The sequence below is a fragment of the Aegilops tauschii genome, chromosome 5 (genome assembly GCF_002575655.3).
Source record: "Aegilops tauschii subsp. strangulata cultivar AL8/78 chromosome 5, Aet v6.0, whole genome shotgun sequence".
Lineage (NCBI taxonomy): Eukaryota > Viridiplantae > Streptophyta > Magnoliopsida > Poales > Poaceae > Aegilops > Aegilops tauschii.
The window spans coordinates 11,290,622-11,314,633 of NC_053039.3; the positions used below are offsets into that span (position 1 = coordinate 11,290,622).

Below are 24,012 nucleotides of genomic sequence, written 5' to 3' on the forward strand. Positions count from 1 at the left end.
AGGGACCAGTGGGCGGCTTTTTTGGTGGAGCGGTGCTTCATCCTATACATTGATGATGGCGGATCTCCGCGGCGTGGCGCAGTAGAGACTCCGCGCCCGATGCGCGGTGATGGACTCGCGCAGGAGGAGGTAGTTGTCTGGCGTCATGGTGGCGTCGATGACAGAGTGGACTGACAAGGTAGAAGCCTCAATATCTGCTCTGAAGACGAACCTGTGGAGGATGGCGGTGGCGACACTTGTGGGTGCGTCAGACCAGTTTATGCCCCAGACCCGGTATGTGGCTCGGCTGGGGCTTCTGGCTTTTGATGATAGGCTTAGGTGAGTGGTCTGGGTATTTGGCCCAGCTAGCACCCCTTCATCATATGGATAGGAGTAGTGGCATATGTAGCCAAGATGGTGGATTCGGGCATATTGTTGTAATACTTTGTAAGGTTCTTGAAAATAATCAATAAAGTGGCCGCATGCATCTTCCAGATGCAGAGGCCGGAGGTCATCCTCCTTTTCTAAAAGAAAATAATATCTTTGGTCGACTGCGAACTCCACATCAGCCATTATCACAGGATAAAAATCAGGGGGTTGTCATTTCTGTTGGCCACATATATCTTGTAAGTATTATTGGCGGGTAGGACGTCATATGGTCGGTCCAAAAGTAGTAACCGACCGTGCAACCTTGGTTAAATGATGATGAAATGGAATGATCCCTTGGTTACGATGTTGATTGGAGAGCAATTATCAGTGGCTAATTAATAATAATCCTTGCAATTTTTGGAGGGCCGGCGCGGCGTGGAGCGCACGTGAGGAAGCTTGAGGAATTGTATTCAAATTAGATTCCGAAATTGTATTACTTGATCAAAGTTGGAGGATAAAAACCGGGGGGGGAGGGGGGGGGGGGGGGTTGTCATTCCTGTTGCCCGTTGTTCTTTTTATATCCTTGTAAGTATTATTGGCGGCTAGGATGTGGTATGGTCGGTCCAAAAATAGTAACCAAGCCTGCAACCAAGCCCCCTTGTTTAAATAATTGTCAAAAAAAAGAAGATCCCTTGGTAAAATGATGAAATGAAATGATCCCTTGGTTGGGATGTTGATTAGAGATCAATTATTATCGGTGGCTAATAATTAATAATGAATTATTTCATTAGAGGGCCCGGATGGCTCCGCTCCGCTCCCTCCCTCCCGCTCCGCTTCCTCTCGCCTGACCCAGCCACCCACCAACCCCGCCGCCGTTGAATCCCCGACGGCAGCCCTCTTCCACAGCCCTCCTCCTCCCAGCCAACCACCCCCGGCCATGGCGTCCACAAGCGCTGACCCTGTCGAGCCCCGAGCGACCCTCTCCGGCGACCGCGTGTCCTCTGGCAGCCGCTGGTCGGACTCGGAGAGTGAGTCCTTGCTGCGCTCGTACATCGAAGTCGCGCACGCTCCGCCGGCCCCCTCCACGCCGCTGGCGCCCCCCGCCCCGCGGGCCACAGGCCCTGCTCGGGCGCACGCCTCGACCCGCCTTGGTCCTCGCTCAGAGGTACACCGCGTATCTGGCGGAGTCTAGGTCGACGCCGATGGATATCAGCAACTGCGCCGCAGGCATCCGCAGCGCCGCCCGCGCCAGGTCGAAGAGCCCAGCCCGCCCCCGCTGCGCTGGCGCAGCCCCTCCCCGGAGGAGGTCGCGGGACTCTGCTTCCGCTGCCTCGACCACCGCCACCGGGTGCGGGACTGCACCAACGACATCAGGTGCCGACGCTGCCTCGTCTCCGGCCATGACTTGCGCTCCTGCGACGCCTTCGCCGCGCAGCCTCACCCCACAACTGGCCGCGCCGGACCGGCCGTTCGGGAGCGCGCTCCAGTCCAAGTCACCCCACCGCCACCGCCCCCTCGCCGCCTGCAGCCCAGCAGGTTGCCACGCCGGCGGCGCGCGTGCATGAGCCAGTCCGTGTGATCATGGCGCACTCTGTCGAGATGGAAGAGGCCGAGGCGGTCTTGAGCCGCGCCATGGTGGCATGCATCACCGGCAACAGGCCGCGCGTGTCTGCCGTCGAGGTCTCCGACGTGCTGCTTGACACCTTCGACCTCGCCGACGGCGACTTCACCGTCCATGCCCACCATCCCGAGGACTTCCTAATCCTATTCAGCTCCCACGCAACCAAACGCCGGCTGGACGGCGGCCACTTCATCAACTTGCCACGCTTCTCCCTCTCCCTCAGGCCCTGGAGCAAGCTGGCTCACGCCGGTTCCGACGAGTTCGAGTTTTGCGTCGAGCTGGAGCTTCGTGGCATCCCTGCCCAAGCTTGGCACCTCTCCACCGCCGAGCACATCCTGGGAGTGAGCTACTGGATTGAGCGTCTCCACCCCAACACACGCTACAGGGCGGACCTGGCCACGTTCCGGCTGGCAGGGCACACACATTGTCCAGACAGCATTCGCCGCAACGCCATTTTGGAGATTGTTGAGCAGATCCCCGCCCGCCTGAGCTCCGACGCGCCGATCATCAAGACGCTCACATACCCAGTCGCCATCGCGCTGGCACGCGTAGTACCGACCGGCGCATCGTCCCTCGGCGCCCAACCTGGCGCTGGACAAGGTGGAGTGGGCACGCGTGATGATGCCGGCCGTGACCGCGCCCCCGGCCCAGGCAGGGCGCGCCGCCGTGGCCGTAAGCGCTGGCGTACGGATGCGCCACCTTCAGGCCGTGCGGATGGCATGGCCATGGATTCTGCCCTCTGGTGCGCCGGCAACCGCGCTGTCCGCGCGGATGGTGTGACCATGGCTCCATCCTGGCCAACTCCTGCCGCGATGGATGCACCACCGCCCGTACAACATGCTCGCTGCAGCATGGCCCCATGGATGGGTCAGCATGGGCCAACCAACCACCGTCATGCTGCCAGAAAAGGAAGGGGAAGAGGAAAGCAAAAGAGGGCTTTGCCAGTGGACCAGGAGCGCAGCGACGCAGACAAAGCAGAGCCCCACAGGGCGATGATGAATGTGGCAGCTGGTGGCCCATCCTTGACCGTGGGAGCTTTGGTGCAGGAGCCAGCTGGCGACCCGTCATTGGTGGCAGCCACCCCAGAAGCATCTCCAGATTCAAATCAGGCCGAGACCACCGCAACCGAGACAGATCGCGAAAACCCCACGCCCGAGGCGGATCGCAAGAGCCCCGCGCACAGCCCCACGCCTGGCTCGCCTGATCCGATGCGCTGCAGCGACCGGTCTGCCCTGAGCATGGTGCCAGTGAAGGAAATATGCCCTAGAGGCAATAATAAAGTATTATATATTTCCTTATATCATGATAAATATTTATTATTCATGCTAGAATTGTATTAACCGGAAACATAATACATGTGTGAATACATAGACAAACAGAGTGTCACTAGTATGCCTCTACTTGACTAGCTTGTTAATCAAAGATGGTTATGTTTCCTAGCCATAGACATGAGTTGTCATTTGATTAACGAGATCACCTCATTAGGAGAATGACGTGATTGACTTGACCCATTCCGTTAGCTTAGCACCCGATCGTTTAGTATGTTGCTATTGCTTTCTTCATGACTTATACATGTTCCTCTGACTATGAGATTATGCAACTCCCGTTTACCGAAGGAACACTTTGTGTGCTACCAAACGTCACAACGTAAATGGGTGATTATAAAGGTGCTCTACAGGTGTCTCCAAAGGTACTTGTTGGGTTGGCGTATTTCGAGATTAGGATTTGTCACTCCAATTGTCGGAGAGGTATCTCTGGGCCCACTCGGTAATGCACATCACTATAAGCCTTGCAAGCATTGTGACTAATGAGTTAGTTGCGGGATGATGTGTTACGGAACGAGTAAAGAGACTTGCCGGTAACGAGATTGAACTAGGTACCGAGATACCGACGATCAAATCTCGGGCAAGTAACATACCGGTGACAAAGGGAACAACGTATGTTGTTATGCGGTCTGACCGATAAAGATCTTCGTAGAATATGTGGGAGCCAATATGGGCATCCAGGTCCGGCTATTGGTTATTGACCGGAGACGTGTCTCGGTCATGTCTACATAGTTCTCGAACCCGTAGGGTCCGCACGCTTAACGTTACGATGACAGTTTTATTGAGTTTTGATGTACCGAAGGAGTTCGGAGTCCCGGATGAGATCGGGGATATGACGAGGAGTCTCGAAATGGTCGAGACGTAAAGATCGATATATTGGACCACTATATTCGGACTTCGGAAAGGTTCCGAGTGATTCGGGTATTTTTCGGAGTACCGGAGAGTTACGGGAATTCGTATTGGGCCTTAATGGGCCATACGGGAAAGGAGAGAAAGGCCTCAAAAGGTGGCCGCACCCCTCCCCATGGTCTGGTCCGAATTGGACTAGGGAAGGGGGGCGCACCCTTCCTTCTTTCTCCTTCCCCCTTCCCTTCTCCTACTCCCACAAGGAAAGGAGGAGTCCTACTCCCGGTGGGAGTAGGACTCCCCCCTATGGCGCGCCTCTCCCCTTGGCCGGCTGCCTCCCCCTTGCTCCTTTATATACGGGGGCAGGGGGGCACCCCAGAGACACAACAATTGATCCTTGAGATCTCTTAGCCGTGTGCGGTGCCCCCCTCCACCATATTACACCTCGATAATATCGTTGCGGAGCTTAGGCGAAGCCCTGCGTCGGTGGAACATCATCATCGTCACCACGCCGTCGTGCTGACGAAACTCTCCCTCAACACTCGGCTGGATCGGAGTTCGAGGGACGTCATCGAGCTGAACGTGTGTAGAACTCGGAGGTGCCGTACGTTCGGTACTTGATCGGTCGGATCGTGAAGACGTACGACTACATCAACCGCGTTGTGATAACGCTTCCGCTGTCGGTCTACGAGGGTACGTGGACAACACTCTCCCCTCTCGTTGCTATGCATCACCATGATCTTGCGTGTGCGTAGGAATTTTTTTGAAATTACTACGTTCGCCAACAGTGGCATCCGAGCCTGGTTTTATGCGTTTGATGCTATGCACGAGTAGAACACAAGTGAGTTGTGGGCGATATAAGTCATATTGCTTACCAGCATGTCATACTTTGGTTCAGCGGTATTGTGAGATGAAGCGGCCCGGACCGACATTACGCGTACGCTTACGCGAGACTGGTTTCACCGTTGCGAGCACTCGTTGCTTAAAGGTGACCGGCGGGTGTCTGTCTCTCTCACTTTAGTTGAACCGGGTGTGGCTACGCCCGGTCCTTGCGAAGGTTAAAACAGCACCAACTTGACAAACTATCGTTGTGGTTTTGATGCGTAGGTAAGAACGGTTCTTGCTAAGCCCGTAGCAGCCACGTAAAATATGCAACAACAAAGTAGAGGACGTCTAACTTGTTTTTGCAGGGCATGTTGTGATGTGATATGGTCAAGACATGATGTGATATAATGTGTTGTATGAGATGATCATGTTTTGTAACCGAGTTATCGGCAACTAGCAGGAGCCATATGGTTGTCGCTTTATTGTATGAGATGCAATCGCCATGTAATAGTTTTACTTTATCACTAAGCGGTAGCGATAGTCGTAAAAGCAATAAGTTGGCGAGACGACAACGATGCTACGATGGAGATCAAGGTGTCGCGCCGGTGACGATGGTGATCATGACGGTGCTTCGGAGATGGAGATCACAAGCACGGTGCTTCGGAGATGGAGATCACAAGCACAAGATGATGATGGCCATATCATATCACTTATATTGATTGCATGTGATGTTAATCCTTTTTGCATCTTATCTTGCTTTGTTTGACGGTAGCATTATAAGATGATCCTTCACTAAATTATCAAAGTATAAGTGTTCTCCCTGAGTATGCACCGTTGCGAAAGTTCTTCGTGCTGAGACACCACGTGATGATCGGGTGTGATAGGCTCTACGTTCAAATACAACGGGTGCAAAACAGTTGCACACGCGGAATACTCAGGTTAAACTTGACGAGCCTAGCATATAACAGATATGGCCTCGGAACACGGAGACCGAAAGGTCGAGCGTGAATCATATAGTAGATATGATCAACATAGTGATGTTCACCGTTGAAACTACTCCATCTCACGTGATGATCGGACATGGTTTAGTTGATATGGATCACGTGATCACTTAGAGGATTAGAGGGATGTCTATCTAAGTGGGAGTTCTTAAGTAATATGATTAATTGAACTTAAATTTATCATGAACTTAGTCCTGATAGTATTTTGCAAATTATGTTGTAGATCAATAGCTCGCGTTGTTGCTTCCCTGTTTATTTTTGATATGTTCCTGGAGAAATTATGTTGAAAGATGTTAGTAGCGAAGATGCGGATTGGATCCGTGATCTGAGGATTATCCTCATTGCTGCACAGAAAAATTATGTCCTTGATGCACCGCTAGGTGACAGACCTATTGCAGGAGCAGATGCAGACGTTATGAACGTTTGGCTATCTCAATATGATGACTACTTGATAGTTTAGTGCACCATGCTTAACGGCTTAGAATCGGGACTTCAAAGACGTTTTGAACGTCATGGACCATATGAGATGTTTCAGGAGTTGAAGTTAATATTTCAAGCAAATACCCGAGTTGAGAGATATGAAGTCTCCAACAAGTTCTATAGCTAAAAGATGGAGGAGAATCGCTCAACTAGTGAGCATGTGCTCAGATTGTCTGGGTACTACAATCGCTTGAATCAAGTGGGAGTTTATCTTCCAGATAAAATAGTGATTGACAGAATTCTCTAGTCACCATCACCAAGTTAGTAGAACTTCGTGATGAACTATAGTATGCAAAGGGATGACGAAAGTAATTCCCGAGCTCTTCGTGATGCTGAAATCGACGAAGGTAGAAATCGAGAAAAACATCAAGTGTTGATGGTTGACGAGACCACTAGTTTCAAGAAAAGGGCAAAGGGATGAAGGGGAACTTCAAAAAGAGCAGCAAGCAAGTTGCTACTCAAGTGAAGAAGCCCAAGTCTGTACCTAAGCCTGAGACTAAGTGCTTCTACTGCAAAGGGACTGGTCACTGGAAGCGGAACTACCCCAACTATTTGGTGGATAAGAAGGATGGCAAAGTGAACAAAAGTATATTGGATATACATGTTATTGATGTGTACTTTACTAGTGTTTATAGCAACCCCTCGGTATTTGATACTGGTTCAGTTGCTAAGAGTAGTAACTCGAAACGGGAGTTGCAGAATAAACAGAGACTAGTAAAAAGGCGAGGTGACGATGTGTGTTGGAAGTAGTTCCAAGATTGATATGATCATCATCGCACACTCCTTGTACTTTCGGGATTAGTGTTGAAACTAAATAAGTGTTATTTGGTGTTTGCGTTGAGCATGAATATGATTTGATCATGTTTATTGCAATACGGTTATTCATTTAAGCTAGAGAACAATTGTTGTTTTGTTTACATGAATAAAGACCTTCTATGGTCATACACACCAACGAAAATGGTTTGCTGGATCTCGATCATAGTGATACACATATTCATAATAATGAAGCCAAAAGATGCAAAGTTAATAATGATAGTGCAACTTATTTGTGGCACTGCCGTTTAGGTCATATTGGTGTAAAGCGCATGAAGAAACTCCATACTGATGGGCTTTTGGAATCACTTGATTATGTATCACTTGATACTTGCGAACCATGCCTTATGGGCAGGATGACTAAGACTCCGTTCTCCGGAACGATGGAGCGAGCAACTGACTTATTGGAAATAATACATACTGATGTATGCAATCCGATGAGTGTTGAGGCTCGCGGCGGGTATCGTTATTTTCTGACCTTCACAGATGATTTGAGCAGATATGGGTATATCTACTTGATGAAACACAAAGTCTGAAACATTTGAAAAGTTTAAAGAATTTCAGAGTGAAGTGGAGAATCATCGTAACAAGAAATAAAAGTTTCTACGATATGATCGCAGAGGTAAAATATTTGAGTTACGAATTTGGCCTTCAGTTAAAACAATGTGAAATAGTTTCACTACTCACGCCACCTGGAACACCATAGTGTAATGGTGTGTCCGAACATCGTAACCGTACTTATATTAGATATGGTGCGATATATGATGTCTCTTACCGATCTACCACTATCGTTTTTGGGGTTATGCATTAGAGACAGCTGCATTCACGTTAAATAGGGCACCATCAAAATCCGTTGAGATGACGCCTTATGAACTATGGTTTGGCAAGAAACCAAAGTTGTCGTTTCTTAAAATTTGGGGTTGCAATGCTTATGTGAAAAAGGTTTCATCCTGATAAGCTCAAAACCCAAATCGGAGAAATGTGTCTTCATAGGATACCCAAAGGAGACAGTTGGGTACACCTTCTATGACAGATCCGAAGGCAAGACATTCGTTGCTAAGAATGGATCCTTTCTAGAGAAGGAGTTTCTCTCGAAAGAAGTGAGTGGGAGGAAAGTAGAACTTGATGAGGTAACTGTACCTGCTCCCTTATTGGAAAGTAGTTCATCACAGAAATCTGTTCCTGTGACTCCTACACCAATTAGTGAGGAAGTTAATGATGATGATCATGAAACTTCGGATCAAGTTATTACTGAACCTCGTAGGTCAACCAGAGTAAGATCCGCACCAGAGTGGTACGGTAATCCTGTTCTGGAGGTTATGTTACTAGACCATGACGAACCTACGAACTATAAAGAAGCGATGGTGAGCCCAGATTCCGCAAAATGGCTTGAGGCCATGAAATCTGAGATGAGATCCATGTATGAGAACAAAGTGTGGACTTTGGTTGACTTGCCCGATGATCGGCAAGCAATTGAGAATAAATGGATCTTCAAGAGGAAGACGGACGCTGATAGTAGTATCACTATCTACAAAGCTAGAATTGTCGCAAAAAGGTTTTCGACAAGTTCAAAGTGTTGACTACGATGAGAGTTTCTCACTCGTATCTATGCTTAAGTCTGTCCGAATCATGTTAGCAATTGCCGCATTTTATGAAATATGGCAAATGGATAAACAAAACTGCATTCCTTAATAGATTTATTAAAGAAGAGTTGTATATGATGCAACCAGGAGGTTTTGTCAATCCTAAAGGTGCTAACAAAATATGCAAGCTCCAGCGATCCATCTATGGACTGGTGCAAGCATCTCAGAGTTGGAATATACACTTTAATAAGTTGATCAAAGGATATAGTTTTATACAGACTTGCGGTGAAGCCTGTATTTACAAGAAAGTGAGTGGGAGCACTACAGCATTTCTGATAAGTATATGTGAATGACATATTGTTGATCGGAAATAATGTAGAATTATTCTGTAAAGCATAAAGGAGTGTTTTGAAATGAGTTTTTCAAAGAAATACCTCGGTGAAGCTGCTTACATATTGAGCATCAAGATCTATAGAGATAGATCAAGACGCTTGATAAGTTTTTTCAATGAGTACATACCTTAACAAGATTTTGAAGTAGTTCAAAATAGAACAGTCAAAGAAAAGAGTTTCTTGCCTGTGTTACATGGTGTAAAATTGAGTAAGACTCAAAGCCCGACCACGGCAGAATATAGAAAGAGAATGAAAGTCATTCCCTATGCCTTGGCCATAGGTTCTATAAAGTATGCCATGCTGTGTACCAGATCTATTGTATACCCTACACTGATTTTGGCAAGGGAGTACAATAGTGATCTAGGAGTAGATCACTGGACAGCGGTCAAAATTATTCTTAATGGAATAAGGAAATGTTTCTCGATTATGGAAGTGACAAAAAGGTTCGTCGTAAAGGGTTACGTCGATGCAAGTTTTGACACTAAATCTAGATGACTCTAAGTCTTGGTCTAGATACATATTGAAAGTGGGAGCAATTAGCTAGAGTAGCTCCGTACAGAGCATTGTAGACATAGAAATTTGCAAAATACTTACAGATCTGAATGTGACAGACCCGTTGACTAAAATTATCTCACAATCAAAACATGATCACACCTTAGTACTCTTTGGGTGTTAATCACATAGCGATGTGAACTAGATTATTGACTCTAGTAAACCCTTTGGGTGTTGGTCACATGACAATGTGAACTATCGGTGTTAATCACATGGTGATGTGAATTATTGATGTTAAATCACATGGCGATGTGAACTAGATTATTGACTCTAGTGCAAGTGGGAGACTGAAGGAAATATGCCCTAGAGGCAATAATAAAGTATTATATATTTCCTTATATCATTATAAATATTTATTATTCATGCTAGAATTGTATTAACCGGAAACATAATACATGTGTGAATACATAGACAAACAGAGTGTCACTAGTATGCCTCTACTTGACTAGCTTGTTAATCAAAGATGGTTATGTTTCCTAGCCATAGACATGAGTTGTCATTTGATTAACGAGATCACCTCATTAGGAGAATGACGTGATTGACTTGACCCATTCCGTTAGCTTAGCACCCGATCGTTTAGTATGTTGCTATTGCTTTCTTCATGACTTATACATGTTCCTCTGACTATGAGATTATGCAACTCCCGTTTACCGGAGGAACACTTTGTGTGCTACCAAACGTCACAACGTAAATGGGTGATTATAAAGGTGCTCTACAGGTGTCTCCAAAGGTACTTATTGGGTTGGCGTATTTCGAGATTAGGATTTGTCACTCCAATTGTCGGAGAGGTATCTCTGGGCCCACTCGGTAATGCACATCACTATAAGCCTTGCAAGCATTGTGACTAATGAGTTAGTTGCGGGATGATGTGTTACGGAACGAGTAAAGAGACTTGCCGGTAACGAGATTGAACTAGGTATCGAGATACCGACGATCAAATCTCGGGCAAGTAACATACCGGTGACAAAGGGAACAACGTATGTTGTTATGCGGTCTGACCGATAAAGATCTTCGTAGAATATGTGGGAGCCAATATGGGCATCCAGGTCCGGCTATTGGTTATTGACCGGAGACGTGTCTCGGTCATGTCTACATAGTTCTCGAACCCGTAGGGTCCGCACGCTTAACGTTACGATGACAGTTTTATTGAGTTTTGATGTACCGAAGGAGTTCGGAGTCCCGGATAAGATCGGGGATATGACGAGGAGTCTCGAAATGGTCGAGACGTAAAGATCGATATATTGGACCACTATATTCGGACTTCGGAAAGGTTCCGAGTGATTCGGGTATTTTTCGGAGTACCGGAGAGTTACGGGAATTCGTATTGGGCCTTAATGGGCCATACGGGAAAGGAGAGAAAGGCCTCAAAAGGTGGCCGCACCCCTCCCCATGGTCTGGTCCGAATTGGACTAGGGAAGGGGGGCGCACCCTTCCTTCTTTCTCCTTCCCCCTTCCCTTCTCCTACTCCCACAAGGAAAGGAGGAGTCCTACTCCCGGTGGGAGTAGGACTCCCCCCTATGGCGCGCCTCTCCCCTTGGCCGGCTGCCTCCCCCTTGCTCCTTTATATACGGGGGCAGGGGGGCACCCCAGAGACACAACAATTGATCCTTGAGATCTCTTAGCCGTGTGCGGTGCCCCCCTCCACCATATTACACCTCGATAATACCGTTGTGGAGCTTAGGCGAAGCCCTGCGTCGGTGGAACATCATCATCGTCACCACGCCGTCGTGCTGACGAAACTCTCCCTCAACACTCGGCTGGATCGGAGTTCGAGGGACGTCATCGAGCTGAACGTGTGTAGAACTCGGAGGTGCCGTACGTTCGGTACTTGATCGGTCGGATCGTGAAGACGTACGACTACATCAACCGCGTTGTGATAACGCTTCCGCTGTCGGTCTACGAGGGTACGTGGACAACACTCTCCCCTCTCGTTGCTATGCATCACCATGATCTTGCGTGTGCGTAGGAATTTTTTTTGAAATTACTACGTTCCCCAACAGCCAGACTCCCAGCCAGAGGGACCAGCTATCCTGTCGGGGCAAAGTGTTGCCACACTGATGCCAACATCTGCTGCGGGGCCAAACAAACCAGACCAACTCCACGCACGAGATGAGGAGGACAGAGGAGGGCAACTCACCGCTAGCGGTAGCCCCACCACCAGACAGGCCGAACCCCACACCCCGGTGAGAATACTGCAAAGGCCTGCGGCCCAGCCCACGATCAATCCGCCCACGATGACAAGGCCCTCTGCGGATATGCCAGCCCCCACTAGCGTACAGCAAGACCAGCACAACACTGCATCAGGGCGATTCGCCTCCCCGCCGATCACGCTACGTCGATCCCGAGGCCGCGCAGCTCCGCCGCGCACTTGGACTCTGGGCGAGTTCCTGGCCGCCGCCACGAAGCACATTACCGCAGCCCTGCCTACCCCGGGGAGAAGACCACGGCGCCCGCTCAACTTCACTCCGCGGTGAGGCCACTCGGCCTTGACAGCGGCCTCCCCACCGGCGGCTCCGCCCACTGCTGAAAGACGATCGCAAGTTCAGATCTTGTGCACCCTGGGGATAGTCGGGACAAGCCAGAAGATCACACCGGCCGAGATGAAGGCGTATGATGATCTGTTTGCAGCACCCATCCCACTCTCGGTGCTCACAGCCATCGCTGCTCTGGTTGACCGCGACATACCTACGCGCATGGCCACTCCAGCAACTGTCCCGACAAGCAATGCTGTGGTACGCGCGCAATGAGCCGTACGCACGCGCCCCCCTGTCGACTTGGTGTGCATGGATCACAACCTTAGACTTGTTGTTTGGAATGTGCGTGGCCTTAATGCGCCCGACGCACGGCGATCCGCTCGTTGATTGTAACCACCTCCGCCTCCATTGTTTGCCTTCAAGAAACAAAAATGGCGTTTATTTGCTCATCGGTTGTTCTGGACACCCTGGGCTCCGAATTTGACGACTACACGTACCTCCCGGCGCAAGGCACACGGGGCGGCATCCTGCTTGCATGGAAGAGCAACACCGTGACCATCACGGATCCTCTGCTCACCATGAACGCTCTCGCCGCCAAGGTGACCACGGCCACAGGGGCGCCCTGGTGGCTGTCGGTCGTCTACGGCCCCCAGGAGGATGCAGACAAGATTGCATTCATGCAAGAACTGAGAGACATGCGCGTGAGCTGCCCCGGGCCATGGATGGTGTGTGGAGACTTCAACTTAATACTCCATGACGAGGACAAGAGCAGGGGCAATCTGAACTGCCGCATGATGGGCCGGTTCCGCCGCCTCACCATTGACCTCATGCTGAAAGAGGTATACCTCAACGGACGGCGCTTCACGTGGTCGAATGAACAATCGCCGCCCACTTTGGTGCACTTAGACCGCGTACTCTGCACCTCGGATTGGGAAGACGCACACGCAGACTGCCACTTGCGTTGCCTCGCGTCCGTCGTGTCAGACCACAGCCCACTCTTGCTCGATTGCTCACCTACACACACGGCGAGATGACACTTCCATTTTGAAGACTACTGGATGCGCCTACCTAGGTTCCACGACATGGTGGCCACGGCATGGGGATCGGTCCATGACTTGGATCCTTTCCGTCGCTTGATGTTGCGCTTACAGGCAACTGCGCGCATGCTCACGAGCTGGAGTGCCAGGACCACCGGTTTCATACGGGACAAGATGGCGATCTCCCGCGAGCTCATCTCACGATTCGACAAGGCCCAAGAGGATCGCCTGCTATCACCCCCGGAGGACTGGCTACGCAAGCAGATCAAGATCGCATACCTCGGACTGGTCTCCCTTGAGCGCACCATAGCCAGGCAGCGTGCCCGCATCACCACGCTTAAAGACGGCGACGCCAACACGGCCTTCTTTCACAAGCAATGCTCATACCGTCGGCAGAAGAACCACATCCACGCCCTTACCGTCAACGGCCAGGTTATCACCGGCCAAGAGGAGATGGCGCAGGCAGCATTCGCCCACTTCGACGAGCTCTTTGGCTGCCCTGCCGCACGCGACTGCTCGCTGGACCTCGAGCACCTCATTAAGCCTTGCGACCTGGCAGGCCTCGACGAGCCGTTCAGCCCCGAGGAAATATGGAACGCCATCAAGCTCTTGCCGGCTCGCAAAGCCCCCGGGCCGGACGGTTTTATTGCTGAGTTCGTCAGGGCCTGTTGGGGCACCATCCGGCAAGATTTCCTGGACGTCTTCCAGCAGCTATTTGAGTTGCGAAGCCGAGGTTTCTACAAGCTCAACCAGGCACTACTGACCCTGATTCCCAAGCGTGCCGATGCCAACGAACTACGCGACTACCGCCCGATTTGTTTGATACATCTCGTGGCCAAAATATTCGCGAAGGTGATATCCCTCCGACTTGCACCCAGACTTGGCGGCTTGGTCAGTCCAAACCAAAACGCGTTCATCCCAGCAAGAAGCCTCCACGACAACTTCGTTCTGGTCAAGCAATCTCTCATGCTGCTGCATCAGCTCAAGGCCCCGCAGATTATGCTCAAATTGGACCTCACACGGGCCTTCGATTCCCTATCGTGGCCATTCCTCTTTGAGGTTCTTGGTCAATATGGATTCGGGCCTCGATTCAGGGAGTGGATAGCAATCCTCCTCACAACGTCCAGCACCCGCGTCATGGTCAATGGCGATCCCGGCCCACCAATCTGGCTGCGATGTGGTCTACGCCAGGGCGACCCCGTGTCCCCGCAGCTCTTTGTGCTCGCGGTCGACACCCTCAGCCGCCTCATGCGACGCGCCCACGACTACAGAATACTACAGCCGCTGCACCCCCGACGAGCTATTCCGGCGATCTCACTATACGCCGATGATGTGATGATATTCTGCCATGCCACCGAGGACGACGTGGCAGCCAGCAAGGGCCTCTTAGCCCTATTTGGCCAAGCAAGTGGACTCCGGGTGAATTATGCAAAGAGCTCAGCTACCATCCTCCATGGCGAACCCACGACGGCCGAGATGATCACCCAACTTGGATGCCCGGTGGTTGAGTTGCCCATCACCTACCTTGGTATACCGCTAACACTCCGCCGACCCTCTGCTGCACAGTTACAGCCCCTCGTCGACTCGGTGGCCGCCCGGCTCCCGACATGGAAAGCTTGGCTCATGAACAAAGCCGGAAGGCTCGCACTAGTCAAGTCGGTGCTGAGTGCTATCCCAGTCCACCAACTTCTCGCCTTTGCCCCGCCCAAGAAGACACTAAAGCAGCTCGAGAAAATCCAGCGGGGCTTTTTGTGGGCCGGCCGCGCCGTCGCCAACGGAGGAAACTGTCACGTCAATTGGCGCCGCGCCTGCCACCCCGTGGAATATGGTGGCCTTGGGATCCGAGACCTGGAGCGCGCAGGCCTTGCACTACGGCTGCGATGGATGTGGCTCGCCCGCACGGACACGGACCGCGCGTGGCAAGGCCTTGATCTCCAGTTCTCCAAGGAGGAGCGTGCACTGTTCTTCGCATCCACTACTATGATGCTCGGCGATGGCCGGACAACACTCTTCTGGGACGACCGATGGATCAGCGGCCAATCTGTCAGCGAGATTGCCCCCCTGCTATACCAATGCATACCCAAGCAACGACGCAAGACACGAACAGTGGCTGATGGACTCAACGGGAACACTTGGGCCCGAGACATCCAAGGAACCATAGGGATACACGAGATTGGCCAGTACCTGATGCTATGGCAGGCGATACATCACTTTACCCTATCGGAAGAACCTGACCGGCTGTTTGGAGATGGACAACAAATGCTACATATTCGGCCCAATCTTGCTATGCAGCCACCTTCCAGGGATCTACACGCTGCCACTCGTGCAAGCTGATTTGGAAGTGTTGGGCACCACCCCCGTCAAATTCTTCCACTGGCTTGCCCACCAGGACCGATGTTGGACGGCGACAAGACTTGCCAGCCGCGGCCTGCAGCACCACCCTAGGTGCCTCCTCTGCGATCAAGACCCGGAGACCATCCAACACCTGCTACTGACATGCCCGTTTGCTAAGCAGATCTGGCACCGCACCCTAGACTGGACGCACATCCCTGCCCAAACACCGGCCAATGACACCACCTTGATGGACTGGTGGCTGCGGGCGAAGGCGCAAACCCCTCCAATGCTGCACAAAGCTCTGCAATCGATCACACTGCTCGTTCCCTGGATGATCTGGAAACAGAGGAACGAGTGCGTCTTAGACAAGTCAAGACCATCGATAGATGCGCTAGTTGATAGGATTAAAGACGAGGCCAATTGTTGGGCACAAGCTGGGGCACAGGGGCTGCGAGTAGTCTTGCCCGCCTTCTGGGATGTCCACTGATCGGAGGAGTTAGGACTCTGTAAATATAACCTCCTAGGAGGTATGTACTTTCCCACCTTTTCAATGCAATGAAACGCAAAATCGCTTTGCGTTTTCTTGAAAAATAATTAATAATAATCCTTACAATTTGGGAGGGCCGGCGCGGCGTGGAGCGCACGCGAGGAAGCTTGAGGAATTGTATTCAAATTAGATTCCGAAATTGTATTACTTGATCAAGTTGGAGGAATGATTAATTATGCATGGAAGCAAACACAAAGCAGGATTAGTGAATAGTCCACCTTCCTTGTGGGGGCATTGCTGCTCCTTCTTGCCAGCCTAAGTGACGTGGTTGGGTCCGCAGTTTGTATGTACACCGCTCGTTGCAGGCGTCAAGGAGTCGACGTCCGAGGCGTCTCTACTGTTGAGCCGACATAATAAGCGTGGAGTGCTTTTCTTTCTTTTTTTGTTTCTTCTGTTTCTTTTATGAGCTTTCTTGTTTTGTTTTTCAGTTTTTCATTTTTATTTTTCGTTTCTCATTTTTTCCTGCCTTTAAAAAAAAAATCTGCTTCTTTTTACGTGTTTTCATGTTTTCCCTTTGTTTTTCTGTTTTTATTTTATCATTTTTTTCATCTTTCCCTTTTGTTTTGCATCGTTTTCGGCGACGAGGAGGAATGCACGGACTTGTTAAAAATTCACATGAACATATACTCTTACCACGTATGAACAACTTTTCTCAAATGCATGAAGTTTTCTAAATATGCACAAGTGGCCAATTTTTAAACATGTTATAATTTTCTTTAATACACGTGGGGTGGGCCCCGCATTAGAATTGGTTGGTTTCGGAGGAGTAGGATGGGCTCTGCCTGCTCCCTCTCTCTGCTCTGCCGAGACAAATCAACTCTCTCTGGCTCTGACCCGCCTCCCACCAACCAATCGCCGGCGACCTCGGCCCCTCGCCATTGCCGCGCTCCGTCGGCGCTGCTCCCCGCCAATGCTCCCGATGCCCGCCGCGTTTCCATTCTGATTTTTCTGGTCGCTTGAGGGTGGCGTAGGGTTCCTCCTGTTCTCGCGGCGGCGGGCGGACGACTTCTTGGCTCCGGCGGCTGTCCCAGTCCTGTCCTGTACACTCTGAGGTAGCGGATTCCTCCTCATCCTCCCTTTTGTTCTGCTCCTATGTATTCTTCTGCTACTTCCATCAGAGCGGCAGATTGAATTCGTCTCAACTGTTCTCGGCATTTTGGTCAGAGGTTGGAAGTTTTCATTTTGTTCCTAGTAGTAAAATTATTATCCTCCAAGTTGGTCGAAGAATCTGATTTTGAAGTGCTCCTGTTCACTTTTGATCGAATATAGCCCACTACCTGTTAAACTCAGCCGGACAGCTCGGATTCCTCCCGTTTACATATCTCATGGAATTTGTGCTCAGAAAAATTATCTGATGGAATCTCTGCTCAGAATTTGTCGCAGAAAATTATCTGATGGAATTTGTGCTCGGAGCATCCAATATTACCATGTTGTGCTAGATAATGTGTGCTTTGATCGAGCCAGGGGGGCGGTGCTCGGATTCGGTAGCCACTTAGAGGGGAATCTTTAGTAGTCTCAGTTAACTGATACATCCAAAGTTGAAAAAACAGCACTAGGAGTTAATTGTGCTTTTGGCACCGCCTTGCGCTTTTCTGACAAAAGCGCAGGCTTAACCGCAATTAAGCGCCAGGGGTTTCGCTATCCCGGCGCAGGCACGCCTTTTTAACTATGGTCTTGTCACACTACAACATTGAACAGCTTTTGCTTCATCTTGAACTTGTGAAGTTTAGACTTTAGACTACTTCAGTCTCTAGTGTTAAGCAATATCTTCATCTTCCTGCATCTGTAGGTGCTGAGGACATCAAGAATGATGCTTCTGTATATGCTTAGATAGTTAGATGACATCAATCAGCCGGACAGCTCGGATTCCTCCAGTTCACATCTGATGGAATTTGTGCTTTGATCGAGCCAGGGGGCGGTGCTCGGATTCCTCCAGTTCACATCTGATGGAATTTGTGCTTTGATCGAGTCAGGGGGGCGGTGCTCGGATTCCTCCAGTTCACATCTGATGGAATTTGTGCTTTGATCGAGCCAGGGGGGCGGTGCTCGGATTCTGTAGCCACTTAGAGGGGAATCTTTGGTAATCTCAGTTAACTGATACATCCAAAGTTTGAAAAAAACAGCACTAGGAGTTAATTGTGCTTTTCTGACAAAAGCACACGCTCAAGCGTAATTATGCGCATATTACGTGCTGCTATCGCCCAGGCACGCCTTTTTTAACTATGGTCTTATCACACTACCACGTTGAGTAGCTTTTTGCTTCATCTGGAACTTGTGCAGTTTAGACTTTAGACTACTCCAGTGTCTACTACTGTTAAGAAATATCTTCATCTTTCTGTACCTGTAGGTCCCGAGGACATCAAGGATGATGCTTAGATGACATGTGCCCTGTTTCTTGTCCGTGGCTGGTCTGATAGGATAGGAAGCCATGAAGATCAGCGCGCTCATGACCTCTGCTGGCATCAATATTGGGATCTGCGTGCTCTTGTGGTCGCTCTATTCCGTTCTCAGAAAGCAGCCAGCATTTGTAAGGGTCTACTTCGGCCGGAGGATCGCCGAGGAGAATAGACTGCTCCGAGAGGCCTTCATCTTGGAGAGGTTTGTTCCATCCACTGGCTGGATCGTCAAGGCCCTGCAGTGTACCGAGGAAGAGCTATTGGCAGCTGCTGGGCTGGATGCTGTTGCTTTCAATAGAATGCTAGTATTCAGGTACTCCCGAGTTTTCGTCCTGATATCCATGTACTCCTTCCTTGGTATCATCATTCTGCTGGCTAGAAGAAGACACCGGTATCTGGTTGATGAGCATATTAACATCCATCTATCTATGTGTTGACTATAAAATCAGGAGACGGAAAGTGGCAGCTCTGGCAGCTACCTTACAAAATTGGGCTTGTTTTAGTGCTTGTTAAGAAGAATCCTTTTTCTATCGGCTTAATGGACCTCAGATTCCAAATTTGCAAACTGATGTATTCATTTTTTTTCTGCAGCATACGCATCTTTTCCCTAGCTGCCATCCTGTGTCTTTTTGGAATTCTTCCAGTGCATTATTTTGGACGAAAGATGCATCGCCTTGAGATTTCTTCAGAACAATTGCATATGTTCACAGTTGGTAATGTGGAAGTGCAATCAAGATGGTGAGCTGAACAATTTATTCTAGGTTTATCATAAGGTAGTTTTATCAAGGCTGAAATTGTATATTTATTCACGGTATGCTGCGTTGATTATTTGGATTTATAGGGTTATCTTGTTTTGCCTCTACCTTGACTTGATTAGTTCCTTGTATGTCCACTCTTCAAGACATTAGAAAAGAACAGGCATGGTATGGTGGCGCAACATACATCCATACTTCTGTATTCATTTTATGTGCTGGCTGTATTGCAGGCTTTGGGTTCATTCTATAGTCCTCTACATAATATCTGGAGTAGCTTGCTTTCTCCTATATGTTGTAAGTTTTTTTGCTCGTAGAAAGTACGGAGTATTCTGTTTCCTCATATTGAGGAACACATGTAATGTTGTTTCTGTACCCAAATCTTTCAGGAGTATAGGCACATCGCTAGGCTGAGGCTCATTCACCTTAAACGTGCAACAGTAAATCCAGGCCAATTTACTGTGCTTGTTCGCGGAATACCAAAGACAACAAACGAATCGTGCAGTACTGACGTCGATGATTTCTTCACCAAGTATCATCCATCAAGTTACCTATTCCATCAAGTTGTTTACAAGGCTGGGAAAGTTCAGAAGATAATCGTAAGCATTTCTCATACAACATTTCTATTTGTTTGGAGGGTGGGGGATGATCTCAAATCGCTTGGCTTGGATTTGTACCTTTTGGAGTAAAACTGTTTCATACGCTGCAGACTGGCGCGAAGAAGGCATGTGGAATGTCGGACCCTTCCACAGACACAACTCTAGATCAGAGCTGTGAGGCAATTACATACCCGTGTTCTCTTTGTGGAGCCTCTTCGGATTCCTTCCGGTTGTTACCGACTGCCGAAGTTGCAAAGAACATAGATAACGAGGTTTGATTTGCAGTTTTGCGTTCATTGATTGCTTTATTTACTAAGTTCATCAGTATGTATAATAAAGTCAGCAACTTCAGTTCTGGAACTGTTTACAGGAATGTGCGGCTGCTTTTGTATTTTTCAAAACTCGGTATGGAGCACTTGTTGCTTCAGAAGCACTTCAGACTTCGAACCCTACGAACTGGGTAACTGATCTAGCTCCAGAACCAGATGATGTGTATTGGTCAAACATTTGGCTTCCTTATAAGCAGCTTTGGATTCGACGGATAGCTACGGTTCTAGGTTCTCTTGTTTTTCTGGTCTCATTTCTGCTACCAGTGGCATTTATTCAAGGTCTATCCCGGCTTGATCAGTTGCAGAAGAAGCTTCCTTTCCTTGATGGGTTATTGAAGAAGTAAGTACCCATGTACTGGAATAAACCTCTCTAAGCTCATCTTGATATCCACTGACTCGTAGACTCTAGTATGCATCAGGTCTCATTTAGACTGGTTACCACATTCTACCTTGATGTATCTTGAACATATGGCTTTTTCCTCATTTATATGTAGTTGGCTTCGAGAATTGACCCCCGTCTCTTTGACGTGCAGGCCATACATGAGCCAAATAATAACTGGATACCTTCCGAGCGTCATACTGCTATTATTCCTGTACACCGTTTCGCCAATAATGATACGGTTTTCGACAATGGAGGGGCCTACATCTCACAGTGAAAGGAAGAAGAGTGCTTGCTCTAAAGTGCTGTACTTCTACATTTGGAATGTGTTCTTTGTTAGTTTAGCATCTGGTGCTGTCATAAGCCAATTGAGCCCTTCTTCGAGCACGAAGGACATCGCTGTCCGGCTCGCTCATGTCATACCTGAGCAGGTTAGTTCTATCTTGTCTTTCATGCTGCAGAAAGATCATTTTTCCTCTAACTAATACACTGTAAATCTGTGATTTCAGACTACGTTCTTCATCACCTATGTTCTGACTTCAGGATGGGCCAGTTTATCATCTGAACTTATGCAACTCTTTGGCCTGATCTATAACTTTATAATAAAGTATGTTCTGAGAATGAAAGAAGATATCGCGTTTGTTCCCACATTTCCTTATCACACAGAAATACCAAAAGTTATGTTGTTTGGACTATTGGGCTTCTCGTGCTCTGTACTGGCACCCTTGATCTTACCTTTTCTGCTAGTCTACTTCTTCCTGGGTTATGTTGTATACCGCAATCAGGTGAGAGAGAAACTAGAGACGGCTTCTAGAATACTAATAATTCCATGGCAGTTGCTATGTTGCATTCTATTTTCTTAGAACAATGTTGCCCTCGCAAAAAAAAGAACAACCATGTTGCCATTACAATTAAAGATAGTTTAGCAACATACAGTGCTATCTGCAGATATAAAATAGGAAAAAAAATTAAGTACATGCTCTTGACGGCAAATACTTGATAAAAGTATTTTTGTTGATTTTTTTCGACGAGCAAGGCAGGAGCTCTGCCGGTTTCATTATGCTGCCGATTTTTTTCATATGAACCGTATTGGTTCTGTATGCTAATGATCTGCCATCTTGTATCTGTTTTCAGTTGCTCAATGTTTACCGCATGAGATATGACAGTGGTGGTTTGTATTGGCCAATTGTACACAACACGGTGATATTCTCTCTCGTGCTCACCCAGGTCATCTGCTTCGGTGTATTTGGCCTAAAAGAATCACCAGTAGCCGCAGGCTTCACCATACCTCCGATCTTCTTTATTCTTTCATTCAATCAGTATTGTAGAACCCGATTCCTTCCCCTGTTCAAAACTTTTCCGTCACAGGTTCGTGCTATTATTTCCATACATAACACCCCAAACTAGTTGGGAATAATAACCCAGGAGTGAAATTTATTGTTATGGTGACTGATGAGTTGTTGTTATCCCTGTTCCACTGATTGGCTGTGTTCCGACTGCGCAGGATTTAATCGACTTGGACAGGGAAGACGAAAGGTCAGGGAGAATGGAACATATTCACCACAGACTCCGTTCCGCATACCGGCAGTTCCCTGGCAATGAAGATATAAAGCTGGAGAAAATCGTGACCGTCGGGAATGACGAGGACCAAGATGAAGGCCCTAGCTCGGGCGAGCCCAACGGAGAAGAAACATGCGAGGAACAAGAACCCAGCAGAAGGGATCTGTCTCACCCAACTCTGAAAGGACTCCCTGTTAGCCGTCTGTGGGATTCCGTGAGATCCATTGCTTTCCTCTGGACTGCAGAAAAGAGGTCCGGCGATAGCGCATTGATTAGCGCGTCAATTAACTAACCTGTCCATCTGTCCGTCCGCTCGTGTAAATGTACGTCAGTATAGGTCATACATACAAGTATAGTACAGCATGCATTAGTTAGAAAATCCAAGTGAAGCATCATCATGGTTGCTGGGGTGCAATTTTTGTTTTAGGGCCAGCATTCCAAGTTTGGACAAACAGGAATTAAGGCCACCCACAATGCATAGTATCATGGGCTAGTATCATAATAACGCATGATACTACTTTAGTTACTGCATCCACATTGCATGATATCATACATTAGTATCACATTATCACTTGATATGTTCAGTTGTGAAACCTCGATATGAAATTGTGGATATGATCTATTTCTTGCAAACTCTTCTCATTTGATGCTCTATGATATTGTGTCGTAATATTGAAGAATTTTGGGTTTTATGCCCGGCTGAGGGCGTGCAACTCTGTTTGATGAACTTAATCTGTATTTATGAAGAAGCATGTGCAATCATTTTTGTATTTGGTGGCAGCTCTTGACCTGTCATCTACAATATCTGTAGATGATTTCAGACTTTACAGCCATTATCTATCACTATCATTTTTTAATGCAATTGACAGTAGGACATTGTCCCAGTGTATAATTTTATTAAGATTTATATACAAATGTACATGCAAAGAATAAAGAATGGGAGAATAAAACAGAATGAAAGCAAAGGGAAGTTAGGCAGAGATGTGGGTCTATCCAAGTGCTAAAATAGTTTGATTTTTCTTTTTCGTTTAAGATTGTGCGGCTGTGTCCAATCAGAATAAGATCTTGCTTCAGCTCGAATCGCCAAGAGTTAATCCCTGGGAGTTTCATTCTTGTAAATTTCATCATTGCGCTGCATCCACCGTTCTAGCAAGTAGCAACCCATAGTTAAAATATCCATTGCAATCTGCTTAGGAACCATTGACTTGCCAACAGAATTTCATGGAAGACTGAAATGCCCCTCAATCTCTTATGAATAATAGATTGCCAACATTCTTGAGCAAAATTGCAGTCCCAAAAAAGACGTGTAGGGGTTTCCTCAGTGCCCTCATTGCATAAGATACAAGTACAGATGTTCATATGAAGAGACTTGCACTTGAGAAGGATCCTAGTGTTGACCCTGTCATGTATGGACAACCAAAACAAGATTTATCTCCTGATCTACATGCACTTATTCAAAGCAATTTAAACAAAAGACGAGCCTCTGTCTTGTCCATGAGAAAGTTGTATGTTCGCATTGATGAGTAAGCATGTGATTTTGAAATATAGCCCTATTTATCTTGCTCATCCGATTGAGGATTTCGATGAAGCAAGTCTTGTACTTCAGTATACCAAGTGAAAGCTTGACTAGACAAATGCTTGTGGCATTCTTCTGCAAGATCACCAGAGTTAAGGATACTAGCCAGAGAAACTTTATCATTAAGAGCAGACGATGCATCTCAGGGAGTTTTTAGTGAGAGTTTGTACTACCCATTTATCATGTAAAAATAACACAGAGTGCCTTTGTCCAACAATACATGTGGCCACATCTTTACAATTT

The 24,012-nt window shown here is 48.2% G+C and overlaps 1 protein-coding gene across 3 annotated transcripts; it reads left to right on the top strand.

The window, feature by feature from the left end:
* Nucleotides 1-16,951: 16,951 nt before the first annotated feature.
* On the top strand, nucleotides 16,952-22,826 carry LOC109733206 (CSC1-like protein RXW8). Of its 3 annotated transcripts, XM_073499625.1 has the most exons (13): nucleotides 16,981-17,230; nucleotides 17,968-18,052; nucleotides 18,177-18,258; nucleotides 18,526-18,887; nucleotides 19,166-19,312; nucleotides 19,560-19,623; nucleotides 19,716-19,925; nucleotides 20,036-20,197; nucleotides 20,296-20,594; nucleotides 20,788-21,064; nucleotides 21,143-21,418; nucleotides 21,768-22,001; nucleotides 22,138-22,826. In XM_073499625.1, the coding sequence occupies exons 4-13, from the start codon at nucleotides 18,607-18,609 to the stop codon at nucleotides 22,483-22,485; spliced, it is 2,298 nt and encodes a 765-aa protein (XP_073355726.1). In that variant the 5' UTR covers nucleotides 16,981-17,230; nucleotides 17,968-18,052; nucleotides 18,177-18,258; nucleotides 18,526-18,606; the 3' UTR covers nucleotides 22,486-22,826. The 3 variants fall into 3 exon arrangements, with proteins under 3 accessions (XP_020147993.3, XP_073355725.1, XP_073355726.1); XM_020292404.4 differs by lacking the exons at nucleotides 17,968-18,052; nucleotides 18,177-18,258 and having other exon boundaries at nucleotides 16,952-17,230; nucleotides 20,278-20,594; XM_073499624.1 differs by lacking the exons at nucleotides 17,968-18,052; nucleotides 18,177-18,258 and having other exon boundaries at nucleotides 16,952-17,230.
* Nucleotides 22,827-24,012: the final 1,186 nt, after the last annotated feature.